Here is a 13,234-nt window from a genome sequence, read left to right on the forward strand (position 1 = left end):
TCTTGTTTCATTCGATTGTAAAAACGTGCTTTAGTAGATCTTAGTGCATTCGTAATTCAGTTAAAATACATTTTACGTTGATTCAACACACTACTCATTGTAATTTTGTAAATCTAACTTGGCTGCGATAGACTACTTGACGGTCTTACTGATACTGACTGATTATTACTTTCGTAAGATTGTTTTAGTAAATTTGTAATCGGGCCTTAATTCGTTATTTTACGCAATGTGTCAGAATTGCTCCGCTAACGCTGCTAATGTGTGTTGTAAATCATTCGTACTTTCGTAAGTACATCGCAGCAAATCTTAACCATTCGAAAATCTCATACTTTACTTTCGTTTTCGATGCGCGGCTTATAGCCTCCGCCCCTGGACTCCATTTTGAGACGGTGTATGAGTGCGTGGTTTGGCGAGGGAGGAACAGAGAGCAGGGCAAAGGTGGGCTTGTCGAATTTCGACTTGTTTTTGTGTGGTGGTTTCACTGGTTTGCTATCTTTTGGGCAATTAAAATCATGTATAGGAGTGAGAATGGACATGTGAGTGTTGAGACTGAGAGTGAGAATGTTGGTGTTAGTCAGTGTGTTGATGTGAGACTTGTTGGTGTGACTGAGAGTGAAGTGGAGGAGAGGTGTGGAGCAGATGAGATGAGTGTGGTGGAGGAGAGGCATGGAGGGGAGAAGAGGCATGGAGGGAAGAGGAGGCGTGGAGGGGAAGAGAGGAGTGGAGTGGAGGACAGGTGTGGAGGAGAGGAGAGGAGTAGAGTCGAGGAGAGGCATGGAGGGGAGAGTAGGCATGGAGGGAAGAGGAGGCATGGAGAGAAGAGGAGGCATGGAGAGAAGAGGAGGCATGGAGGGGAAGAGAGGAGTGGCGTGGAGGAGAGTAGTGGAGTGGAGGAGAGGAGCGTAGTGGAGGAAAGGCGTGGAGGAGAGAGGAGGCGTGAAAGGGAGGAGAGGAGGGTAGTGGAGGAAAGGCGTGGAGGAGAGAAGAGGCGTGAAAGGGAGGAGAGGAGGGTAGTGGAGGAAAGGCATGGAGGGGAGAGGAGGCGGGGAGGGGAGGATTGGTGTGGAGTGAAGCCGAGGCATGGAAGGGAATGTGGAGGTGTAGTGGAGCGGGAGCATGGCAAAGAAAGGAGACATGTGGCCCCTCCTATGTCAGATAGTGCGGACTCAGATGTGCAGCAGAACAAGCGAACCAAGAGACAGAAATCAAGGGGACCCATATATACCAAAGAGGAGAATGCTGCATTGGTTGCTGCAGTATCAAAAGAAAAAGTGACACTCTTCTGCCAATCCGTGCCAGCATCTGAGAAGTCAGCAGCCTGGGAACGAGTCCGGGACTCCGTGAATGCGGTCTCCAAGTTTCACAGGCCCACCAATGGCGTCAGACACAGGTAATTAATATTAAAATATTCTTTCACTCTTGTGTAAAAAATACACAGTTTTGTAGTCAATAACAAAAAAGTAACAGTTCAACGTAACCAAAAAATTTATTTGTCACAGCCACATGCTGAACAGTATACATATAACCATCACAATGTGAAAAGAAATGTGGTTTTCAAAAAACATTAATCTAAGTATTTGTTTTTTTATTAATGTAATTGTAATGTTTATGTACATTTGCAGGTTCTATGATTGTCGGGCAACGGTTACAAAGAAGATGCAGAGGCTTCGACTAGGACAAAACCGAGGAAAGCCTATCAAGTTGCGAGAGTGGGAGGCGGAGCTAAGAGATGTCCTTCTGGCAGAGGATGTCCCTGGATTCAGCAGCAGGGGTCAAAATCATAGAGCTGGTGGTGAGGAAAATTAAATATATCATTATAATTTATATATATTGCAGTTATAATATATTTGTAAAGCTATCTTATTGTTTATGATGACTACACATGTATGACTTTTATTTTTATTTTTTTACATTCATGTTTTCCAGATCAAGAAACATCATCCTTGGAAGGATCAGCTCCAACTCCAAGTTCATCCTATCAACAACATTCTGGTGGTGAGTACCCAACACAAAGGATATCTAATGAACTGCTATTTACTACTTGGACCAAGTCACTGTGCCATGCAGACCGTCACAGTTGAGACAATTAGGTGCCGTTTCTGTCTCCCTGGCTACTCAGCTTTCACTATCACAGTCGAGAGCAGAAGGCTCGTTATGCACAGTGAGCCGAAAAAATAGCAATGCAAAATAGTGGGCAGCAATAGAGCAGCTGAAGAGAACTTTTTAAAATTAACCAGCAGGTGATTGGTTGGTTGCTATGCGGCCATAACAAACAACATTATGCTGGATAACTTCAGCAACTTCTGCTCCACCCACTATAGTATTTATTGTGTCTACGGTTCTGTGTGCCCAAGCAAGGTAGCAAGGTCAGAGCTGTGGATGCTGAATTGTGACGGGGGCAGAGCTGCGTGGGGCTGTTAGGTGAAGGTGGGTCAAGTTGCAGGGTGGGACAGAGAACACAGCTGTTCACATGTGCTGTGAAGGTGGGTGAAATTTACCACTGTGAAGGGGGTTCAGATCAGAACATAATTGTGAAGGGGAAACTGTCATGTGAAGGTTCTGATCAGGTTCTGAAGGTTCTGAAGGTTACATCAGCTTCTGAGGAAGCTGATGTAAGAAATGTGATTTTTAAATCAAAAGGTGGGTATAGTAGTAGTATGTATGCACCCTTCCAAATTCAAACTTGCCTGCTTTCATTTTGTGACTCGATTTTGAGGGATGCCGAGAAAGGGGTGAGAGCTCCGCCAACAGCATAGTTTGAAAGGGAGTCCTTCTCTCATCGATCACAGGGGGGGAAGAGAGAGGAGAACACATCGATAACAGCTTTGATTTGACATTGCCGTGTTCCCCGCCGCTTGCTGCCACATACATCCCCTCCTCCGGGACTTTTATCCTGTCCAATCCCAGGACGGGCGATCTGTAAATTAAAGTTTCCTGGCCATGGGGCAGGGCTGTTTAGTAGCGGGAAAACATCAATTGAAATGAAAGCGTTTATCGCTCTTTACCTGCAGCACATGTAGGCTGCATGGTGGGCACAGGGTGCATTGGTGGGCACAGGCTACATAGGTGGGCACAGGCAGGCTTCATTGGTGGTTTTGGATAAAGTTGGTGTTAATATTTTTTTTTAATATTTTATTCTGCATAAAACAATTTTGTGTCATTTAATGAGATAATTTATGAGGGCGTGTTTAGGGGTTGAATTAGGGGTGGGGCAAGCTAAGGGTTGGGTGTGGCAACTAACTGTTGGCTAGTAACCCTTGAGGCCTGGCTAGTAGCTAATTTAGTCCTGGTACTATGTATATGGGGGTTGTAGTAAATGATATGTAGATACTTGATAGCATATTTTACATATATTTTGTTAATCTTAAAAATTGCCAGAAATGTAACATCTGTTTTAACACATCAGCAACTTCTGATTATATTTTACATTTCCTCAGTCCATTTTTGGTTGAATATTTGATTTCATAGTAGAAAATATTGTAGTTATACGACATATCTCAGGCAAAAATTGTAAATACAGCTGTTGACTTTTTCATGAACATTACCTTGACTCTTCACTCTTTCTTCCGTCTTTAACAGAAAGCTGCATTCAAGACCCTCCAGCATCGGCTTCTGGCAGGACCATTGCTCCTCCTCAGGGTAAGTGCATGATCTGGGAAGAAACAGGACACAGCACTAACTCCATTATCATCATGTACCCTATTTACACATAGGCATTTTCATGTAATACACCTAAAAGTTCAATTTAAAAATTCGTACAAAAATGACACCTCATACCTTTAGAACGTGACTGTGAAAGGGACACTGTGATTTGAAGGGGGATTGATATATCAAGGAGGACTGCGCAAACTGTGGAAATAAATGAGAGTGGCTGTGATGTCAGAGATTCATTCCTATCACAAAGATTTTTTGCTGAACTCCACTGTGTTGAAATTTTTTTTCTGCCTTTGGTTCTTTTAATGATTTTGAATTTAGTAGCCCTTATTGAAAGGTGTTCAACAGCTCTTTTGCGCTTTTTTTTTAAACTACCGTTAAGCCTATAATATCTATACATAATATCTCTATAACCTGTATGGTTTAGAAGATATTCGCCCTGCAAACCTAGCACGGCACACTAAATTACTTACAAGGTTATTAGCTCATAATGAGCTAGTATGCTGTGCATACTAGCTCATTATGCCTTTGCTTTACAGGTATTTTTTTATCTTTTAGTGGGTATAAAAGCGCTACAAAGGTTTTTGCAGTAGGATATCAAAAATACTACGATAATAAATTTAGAAGACATATGCCCTTTTTACCTGCAACCTACTGGGACCCTTTAAGAACTTTATCTTCAACATTATCTTCACTCTTTCTTCCGTCTTTAACAGAAAGCTTTTCAGGAGTTAAATGTGCGTGTCATATGCTGATAAATATGTTATCTAATAAAGAAAAAAGATTTTCTGTTTAAGGCATTTTCTGTTTCTGCAATTTTTATATTGTATTTATTTACTTCTATAAAGGTTATTTTATTAAATAACCTTTTAAATTTTTTTAACTTTAGGATATAAATGCAATGTGTAGATTTACCTAAATAAGTTTAAATTGATTTTTTGTTTTCTCTCAATCATTAATACAACTTATCCCCCCTCCCCAACTCAATCTTTCATTTGCTCCATTATTCAATATTACTACTACATAAAAGTCTAATCTGAATAAATTCATTACTATGAACGCTTTCATCATTCATCAAACTTTGCCTATCTTATCTATTTCAGATCAGCAATACCACCCTGAGAGGAGAGTACAGTGCAGCCCGCACTCTCCTGTTCTTCTTTTGGAGAGGCTGGAGATTCAGCCAGAGATTACCCCTATCATTCCCCAGACTCCTGATTTCTCCCCCGGCCCAGAGGAGGAGCACAGAGGACAAGGTTCATTCATTCAGCCACCCCATGCCCTGATGCCACCTACTGCTGTACCGCCTTTCCCAACTGTGCAGGAGATCATTCTGAGGGAGCTTATAGAATTAAGGTGTGACAACCGAAAACTACAACGAAAGGTCAAAAGGCTTACCCGGCTTACCCATCAGTTGAGCAGGCAGCAAACTGAGAGTTTTGAAATAATTTTGGCCCGGGCAAGCCAACAACACAATTAGGCATTGGACAGAGTATATTTTGTTTACTTGAAGATATTTCCAGACACATTGCTCCAATGCCTGGGAGCTACGATGAACATATAACCAACAAAGACGTTTTGAAAAATGAAGGCTAGACCTTCCTCTGCCCATCTCATCGCAAATTATTATGCAGAATCGATCTTTTTACTGTTCCTTGATTTTGGTAGAAACGTTTTCTTATGCTGCCAAGTTACACCTACCCAGCATGTGTGTTTGTAATTTCTATGAAAATATTTTTTTTTTTGTGAATATAAAACTATTTTTGGTCTAATATTATTATTATTATTATTATTATTTATTTATATACATCATCACATTATCTGCTAAATTATTATGTATTCATTTCCCACACACAATAGTATTTTATTCCGAACTTCAAACTCTAAGGGCCAGATTCACAGAGTAGATACGACGGCGTATCTGCTGATTCGCCGTTGTATCTGTTGTTCTATCTATGCTATAGATAGCCATAAGATCCGACAGCTGTAATTGTTTTACACTGTCGGATCTTAAGATGCAATACCGCGGCCGCCGCTGGGGGGGAGTTTGCGTCGTAAACCAGCGCCGGGTATGCAAATTAGGAGTTACGGCGATCGACGGCGGTTTTTCGCGTTACATAGTTACATAGTTACATAGTTAGTCAGGTTGAAAAAAGACACAAGTCCATCCAGTTCAACCACAAAAAATAAAAAAACAAAAATAAAAAACACAGTAAAATCCTATACACCCAACTCCATTCCCACAGTTGATCCAGCGTTCGCTACGTCGCCGCTAGTCTAGTTTCACGTCGCAAAGTTAGTCTTTTTTTTTTGGTGCCCTAACTTTAGTCAGCAAGCGTATTGCTGTCTAAAAGTATGGCCGTCGTTCCCGAGTTGAAATTTTAAAAATAACGTCGTTTGCGTAAGCCGTCCAGTAATACGGAATTACGCTATGCGCGTCGCCGTTCGAAAAAATGACGTCACGGCGCGCAATGCACGACGGGAGTTCGGAAACGGAGCATGCGCGGTAGGTCCGGCGCGGGAGCGCGCCTAATTTAAATGGCACACGCCCATTTAAATTGTCCCGCCTTGCGCCGGAGGCCGCCGGCGTAGGTTTGCATCGCAAGTGCAAGTACTTGCGATGAAAAATTGCGGCGGTGTAACGTATCTATGATACGTTACGCCGCCGCTCTTCTATGTGAATCTGGCCCACACAGTCTACCTTAAACTATTCATTTATATTTTAATGTTTCCCCACTGTTAGTGGACACTGGACAGTAAAACAACACAGGAAGCAGGGGGGGGGGGATACTAACAGCAGTGGGAGTGTGGATACTGGAATAAGATAGCCAGGGTGAAAAATTATAGACCGAGGGGCTAGGGAGGTAGCGGAGGACAATATAAGTAGACATTAGGGAAAAACATGTATCCCACTATCACATCTTGTAAAGACACGTGGAGGCATTTTGCAATTTTGTATCTTCAAATGGTATGCAGCAGAGCTGAGTTAGGCAGAGAATGTACCCGATCGGCAGGGATGGACTGGGACAAAAATTTGGCCCTGGACTTCATCCAGACTGGCCCACTTTGACAGGACAACTCCCGCAACCCCCCCCCCCGGCCACCCAAGCCCCCTCTCCCCCTTCACTAGCCCCTAGCCGTTCTACTTTATTAGAGTAGAACGGCTGGTACTGGTACTCTTATAGGCAGTACCACTGGGGAAGCTAGACATTATTTCACCCGGGGCAAAGAATCAGTTTGGTGCCCCCCCCCCCTTATGGGACAAGATTAGGCAGAAGTGAGAAACTCCCAGGCCATAGCTGTTAAATCAGCTGTCCGTCCCCTCCCCCATGCTCCTCTGTCGTCCCCCCTTGCTCCTCTGGTCCTCCCTCTGCTTCTTTGTTCCCCCCCAGGTGAGCGCTGTGGGTAGGGAGAGACAGAGGAGCTGAGGGGGGCGGCGGTCTGCTGTCACTGAAGCCGGCCCACTGAGCCATCGGTCCACCGGGAAACTCCCTGTAGTCCCAATGGCCAGTCCATCCCTGCCGATCGGTAAACTAATGAGAAAATATCTGCTTTCGCTGCAATGGAATTTTAATCACTATTCCAAAAGATAATACAGTTCCCAGTCTCCCTGTTCTTACCTTGCATGGAGCTGAGCAGCATTCAGATCCCTGGTGGTCAGAATGGAATCAAAATACCAGGGCCAAGATAAAGCATGAGTTTAGATTTGTAGCTCTGGGAAGTGTGGAGCTGATACACTGACAATGGCATAGAAGAAATTATTTCGATGTCAAAAAACCTAAAAAAAGTAACACAACTGTATTCCATATATACATCAAAATAACATTTTTGCACATTATGCATTCCATGACACACACCAATATACTTACTCACACCCACTTAAAATATACATATACACAGTGACACACACTGACCCATAAAGACGACACACACTTTAACTGACAGACACACTGGCCAATAAATGAAGTGCCTTGTAAACAAAGCCAGACTGACCCAGACACTTAATCACAGAAAAACACAGACATACTCACATTGACCCTTAAACACACAGACTAACCCCATACTCACTCACACACAATGACAAATAAATGTGATTTATTTAAAAAAAAAAGTCATACAAGTATATCATTATAACATCCTAAGTGGGGTTTACTCTTAGTCTTAATACTTACTATGAAGTGCTGAAAAAACCTCATGTGTTTTTCTATTTGCTTCCTCCTCATCCACATCCAGGTCCAATGTTAGGCATGCATGTGAGACATGACGTCAGTAAATTGCAACTGCAAAAAAAGAGAGAGGGATATAAATTAGAAGAAATAATTAATGGAATGATGGAAGGTGAGTAGGGGAAAATTGATAAGCCACTCACGTGTTTAAGGGTGCCACAGGCAACATACTTAACCAGGATTAAATCCATAGTGTGGTGAGATGTCTTCCAAACGTGAACTGTAATATTTCTTCTTTGAGGGCAGGTGGCAGCAGTCTGCACTGCAGCAAGAGCACAGTAGGAGGAGAGCCCCAGTGTTTGTGGGAGTATTGCGAGCCGTGGAATTGTGGAGTAGGTTTCTTTATGGAATGGTAGCTTTTTTTTTTTGTGGCTTAATTTCAGAGCCAAGGAGTCAAAACATTACTCCAAAAACGAATGAAAAATAAACAAACTAACCCCAGCTTGGGTTGATAACATTCTTGCAAACGGTGGTAGTAGATATTGGATTTGTGAATGTAAACAAAAACTATTATTATTTATTAATTATTATTATTATTATTATTATTATTATTATTATTATTATTATTATTATTATTATTATTACCCTTATGCATAGATCTACTTCAATTCAAACGTTTGCAAGTTGTAAGATGTGATGGGAAATAATAAAATCAACAAAAACAAACATAGTGCATGTCAGGATTCAAAATAGATATATCAACAGAAATGAATAAATATATAGTACTTTTAGCTACCTGGAAGACTATATTAATGCTTACCTGTATGTAGGTGCTTGAAATACCTCCATTCATGGTTTAGGGGATAATTTAGAACGATCGTGCATTTTCTTAAGGTGGTCATGCCAGGACTGGCAGACCTGCGTGCATAGCATAGAAGCTGATTATGTAATACTCACCTGCGATCAAAGCCCCCGCTGCAGTGGCCGACACATCATCGGGCAGCAGCATGTAGGCCCGGAGTTACTTCCGGGTTTTGCGCTGTGATTGCCCAGAGACGCTAAACCTGCACGTTTAACAGCGGGATTACATGTCGCCAGCCGTTGTGTCGGCCACCGCAGCGAGGTTTTCGCCGATCAGTGGTATTACATAATGAGCTAGTATGCTATGCATACTAGCTCATTATGATATAGTATGCAGGTATTTGCCTTTGTCTTGCACGTATTTTATTTTTGTATTTTATTTAAAGTGGGCTTGCAACCACATTATTAAATATTTGTATTTCAAAAGCTAAAATCTCAAAGTTAGAGATTGAGAGCCTAACAAGCTAGGATCACCCTTACAGTATAAACTCTTTTTTCATGTTTACAACCTCTGAATTATTTGGGGGGGGGGCCTGGGGTCAGGAAATTATAAAAAAAAATAGTAAATAAAATGTTGAGGTAATCAATGTTGCCCACCCAACAAAAAATAAATCTTTGAATTATATAGACTGTGGCTGATCACAGCTTCTCATGCTTGCTGTATCTACATTGTGATTGATACTTTATCGTATATTGTATTCATGTAACATTACTTTTGGTACATACAGTATATCATGACATGCACTATATTTGGTTTTGTTGTATTTATTTTTTGGCATCGCCATCTATACTTGGAACAGGTAAATTATTAACAATATCTTTATCGATTTGATAAACATAAGAACTTAAGAAGTAGTATAATTAGAATTATTCTGTTGTAAAGCTTAGTTCTGGGTAGCCCAGCTTTGGAAGATTGACTTTCAGAAATGCCATCTGCTCCATCAGCTGTGGGGCCAGCTGGGACCTCTGTGGGCACAGAATATTTCCTGTGATAGAAAATACACGCTCACTTTGCACAGAGGTCGGGGGGCAAGAAAGTAGCTCTTGTGCCACCACAGAAAGAGCAGGCCAAATACCCCTTTTCTCATCCCAATACTCTAATGGATCTGTAGTGGAGGCCAAATGGGGTTCAGACAAGTATAATTTAACATGATCTGACACAATGCTTCTTTTCATGGTGGGCATTTTTGTGGGTCCAACTAAAGTATGTAATGCCAAACTCCAAACGTCAGGTCTTCTAGTGGAATGCTCAGCAGTGGTTGTACTAATAACAGTAGGTGATGGTGGCACAATGTCACTATCAGGCTCCTCCTGATCTTCTTCCTCTTCACCCTCTGCCGGCCTAAACAATTTTCGGTGACTGTCAAACACCCTCTGAATTAATAGATCCCTATAGGTGGTAAGGGAACTCTGAATTATTGCCATTTTTCCTTTAATGCGTGGATCGCACATAGAGGCAAGCATTAGCTCAGGGCATGCCTCTATGAGCTCGTTCATCCTTCTATTCAATTGTCCCCTCAGTTTCTTTATAATTGCAGCTACATCTTGAACTATGCCGCCAGGCAAGGGCTCGCTTTTGTTTAGAAAGCCATCCATCTTAGTGATAAGATAGATGTAGAGAGGGATTACTTGAGCCAGACTTGCATTCTCTAGGCTCAATTTTTCTGTTACATCTCGGAAGTGGCTAAGCACAGCCACCACCTGACTAATTATTTTCCACTCCTCCCTGCTTATTGGCCTTGCTACACCAATAACATGTTCATTTGACATGGCGTGTATTGGCTTTTGCTGTTCCATGATACGTTCGAGCATCTCCAAAGTGGAGTTCCAACTGGTGGCTACATCTACCTTCAAGCGGTGCTGTGGAACGCAAGCCTTACTCTGCTCAAGTCTGAGTATGTGACTGTCTTTCACACTACGATGAAAATGGGCTGCTATTTTTCTACAACTGTCTAAGATAGCAGACAATTTTGATGTTTCACTTTCATCGTCCAAAGCAGACTTCACAACGAGATGCAGGGCGTGTGCAGAGCAACGAATGCCAACAAATCTGCCATCTCTCACTGCCTTGAGCATGTTTGCTGCAGCATCAGTGACTATAAAGCCCATCTTTGCCCGTGTGCCTGACTCCTCCCCAAGCCACTGCGCCACCATTTTCTGAAGTGCACGTAAAATATTTACAGCAGTGTGCTGGTCGTCCATGACTTCAGCATGCAACAAGAATGTGCGTTGCCCATGCTCAGGAGGTTCTGCTGCCTTAGCACCTGTGCTTCTCATTCCTGCTTTTGGTTTGTTTGGTTGTGACTCCTTGGGCTGCCACCAGTGAGCCGTCAATGACAAAAAGGCATGTTGCCCACTGGGAGCGCTCCACAAGTCTGTAGTAAAATGGACAGACTGGCCAGCTGCTCTGCCCAGCTCCTCTTTCAGTAATCCAACACAGGAATTATATAAAGAGGGTACAATTTTCCTACTAAAGGTAGTACGGCAGGGGAGAACATAGTGAGGTGCAACCACCTTCATGAGGTTTTTAAATGTATGTCCTTCAACTATATTAAAGGGTGCTCCCCCAACTGCTATAAGTTCCCCTATCAGACGGGTGATTTTAAGGGACTGTTGACGAGACATACCCCTTGATTGGAAACTGGGAAATTGTTGCAGCGTGGGCTGCTGTAAAGGAATGGGGCGACATGTGTCAACTACACAAGAAGTCCCTTCATCTTCCTGCCCCTTGTTGAGCCTTTTGGGGTTAATGGCAGCAGTAGTGTTGCTGCTTCCTCTCTTTTTACTAGGTGGAGCTGCAACTCCACTTTCTTCTCTCAGCAGCACCGGTGTATGGTGTGCACGGAAATGGTAATTCATCCCGGCATTGGTTAAATGGGCTATGTCTCTCCCACGGCTCACTTCCCTGCCACATAATTTGCATTTCACCATGCGCCCGTCACCAACAGTAACAAAATGTTCCCATATTTTTGATCTGCGGTTCCCAGTGGCCGGTGAGGATTGTTTTACAATTGCCTCTGGCTGATGGGTATGTGCAGCTTCCGTGTCTTTGGAGGAATTTGGTGGACTAACAATGGTGGCAGTTGCACTACTTGGATATGAAAGACATTTAGGCAAAACAACTAAGCCTGAAGAGGTTTGTAATGGTGCAGGCAATTTTTTTTTTGAAGGTGAGGAGTCGGGAAATAACAGAGGGGACTCAGGGGCAGAGGAGTAAGGACTCATAGATATAATATCCTCATGAATTTGGTTTACAAGTTGTGCATTATCCTCTATATTAAAATCTAAATCAATTCCTTCAAGGTCAAGGCCTTCAAGGGTCAGACTCTCAGGTAATTCTACTTTAGCAGCATCCTGTTCTGCCAGGTGCCTACTTGGATTAGGATTAGATACTGAACTATGAGAATGAAAAAAGATGCTGCTATTATCTGTTTCCAATATATTGTGTGCTGTTTTTACATCTGGAGGCTGAGCAATTTGCTCCTCCTCAAGCTGTAAAATTTCAAGTTTTGGCTGCCTAAAATTATGGACACTAGCAACAACCTTTGCAGGAACTGCCCGTGACCGGCATGTCTTGTAAAAAACATCTGGGGTTACAGTTGGCCTATATTCAGAAGTTGTTGTTGCTGTGTCACACTCAACTTTTTCCTCTGTTGCTTTCCTCATGGTGAGAATGTGAGAATAAGTGGGAAAAGTACAAAAAAATTTTATATTAGAAATATTATTATTGTGTTTTTTTTCAGAAAAAAATACAAATGATAATGTATTCTGAAAAATAAAGGTATTGAGGACGGAGTATGATTGTTGATTTATCAGGCCTTACACAATTGGTCAGGATTAAAATGCAACAAAGCTCTACTAATCAACTTCTACCACCACCATTTATATCTTAGTAGAGTACTGGCTGCTGCCTGGGCTGGCCTAGTACTAGACTATAATGGCACTGGTGGCTATGCTAAAGTAAAAAAAATATATAGGCAAGATAATAAAACACAGTCCTACACTGTCTCACAAAAGGGGAAAAAATAACTGCAGAAAATATGAGAAAAAATGAATAGTAATCAGTGAGCACTGCATAATAAGTATAAATGTATAATTTCTAAGTGTCACCAATGAGTGAGTCACTGAGTCACAAATCCAACACCACACACACCCTGTCTAGAATGCAGTCTGACGTAGGAGAAAACTAAAATATGTCAGAGATATTTACAATTACAAATCTAGGAATGAGAATCTAGAGTATGCTTAAGAAGTTCTCTATAACAACTACAAATTAGCTCTAAGATCCACAAAACCGGTGCAACCTACCCAAAGACACCCTATCTGGACTCTGGATGGAATGAAATGCAGTCTAGCCTAGAAAAAGACACAAGGTCAAGGAGCCACTAGATAATGAGAAAGAAGCTCATTGGGGGAAGGAACAAACCTCTTCAGGGGAAGGGACAGGGCTGAGTGGCTATTGGTCAATGTCCAGAAGTATTTTAGGAGAAACGAAACTGAAATTACCTTATTTATTAAAATTCGTTGTTTTCATTTACGTTTTACGAAGATTC

At 42.0% G+C, this 13,234-nt stretch overlaps 1 protein-coding gene and 1 long non-coding RNA gene across 6 annotated transcripts; one reads left to right on the forward strand and one right to left on the reverse strand.

Annotated features, from left to right (window-relative positions):
- The first annotated feature begins 1,003 nt into the window (after positions 1–1,003).
- LOC120940613 lies at positions 1,004–5,426 on the forward strand. Its single transcript, XM_040353568.1, has 5 exons — positions 1,004–1,390; positions 1,623–1,792; positions 1,927–1,995; positions 3,580–3,639; positions 4,758–5,426. Exons 1-5 carry the CDS (start codon positions 1,149–1,151, stop codon positions 5,132–5,134), a joined length of 918 nt encoding a protein of 305 aa, XP_040209502.1. The 5' UTR covers positions 1,004–1,148; the 3' UTR covers positions 5,135–5,426.
- LOC120940614 lies at positions 1,462–8,408 on the reverse strand. Of its 5 annotated transcripts, none has more exons than XR_005749462.1 (6): positions 8,024–8,408; positions 7,827–7,934; positions 7,275–7,432; positions 4,299–4,421; positions 3,546–3,849; positions 1,462–1,786 (listed from the first exon to the last, which is right to left on the reverse strand). It is a non-coding gene; the product is annotated as an uncharacterized LOC120940614 (long non-coding RNA). The 5 variants fall into 5 exon arrangements; XR_005749461.1 differs by having other exon boundaries at positions 3,546–3,652; positions 3,778–3,849; positions 7,827–8,408; XR_005749463.1 differs by having other exon boundaries at positions 3,546–3,652; positions 7,827–8,408.
- Between the last annotated feature and the right edge of the window lie 4,826 nt (positions 8,409–13,234).

This window comes from Rana temporaria, chromosome 5, assembly GCF_905171775.1.
Source record: "Rana temporaria chromosome 5, aRanTem1.1, whole genome shotgun sequence".
Lineage (NCBI taxonomy): Eukaryota > Metazoa > Chordata > Amphibia > Anura > Ranidae > Rana > Rana temporaria.

Coding starts and splice junctions, on each gene's coding strand:
- LOC120940613 (XM_040353568.1), top strand. CDS start 1,149: ATGTCAGATAGTGCGGACTCAGATGTGCAGCAGAACAAGCGAACCAAG. Junction 1,391..1,622: donor ACCAATGGCGTCAGACACAG/GTAATTAATATT, acceptor GTACATTTGCAG/GTTCTATGATTGTCGGGCAA. Junction 1,793..1,926: donor TCAAAATCATAGAGCTGGTG/GTGAGGAAAATT, acceptor CATGTTTTCCAG/ATCAAGAAACATCATCCTTG.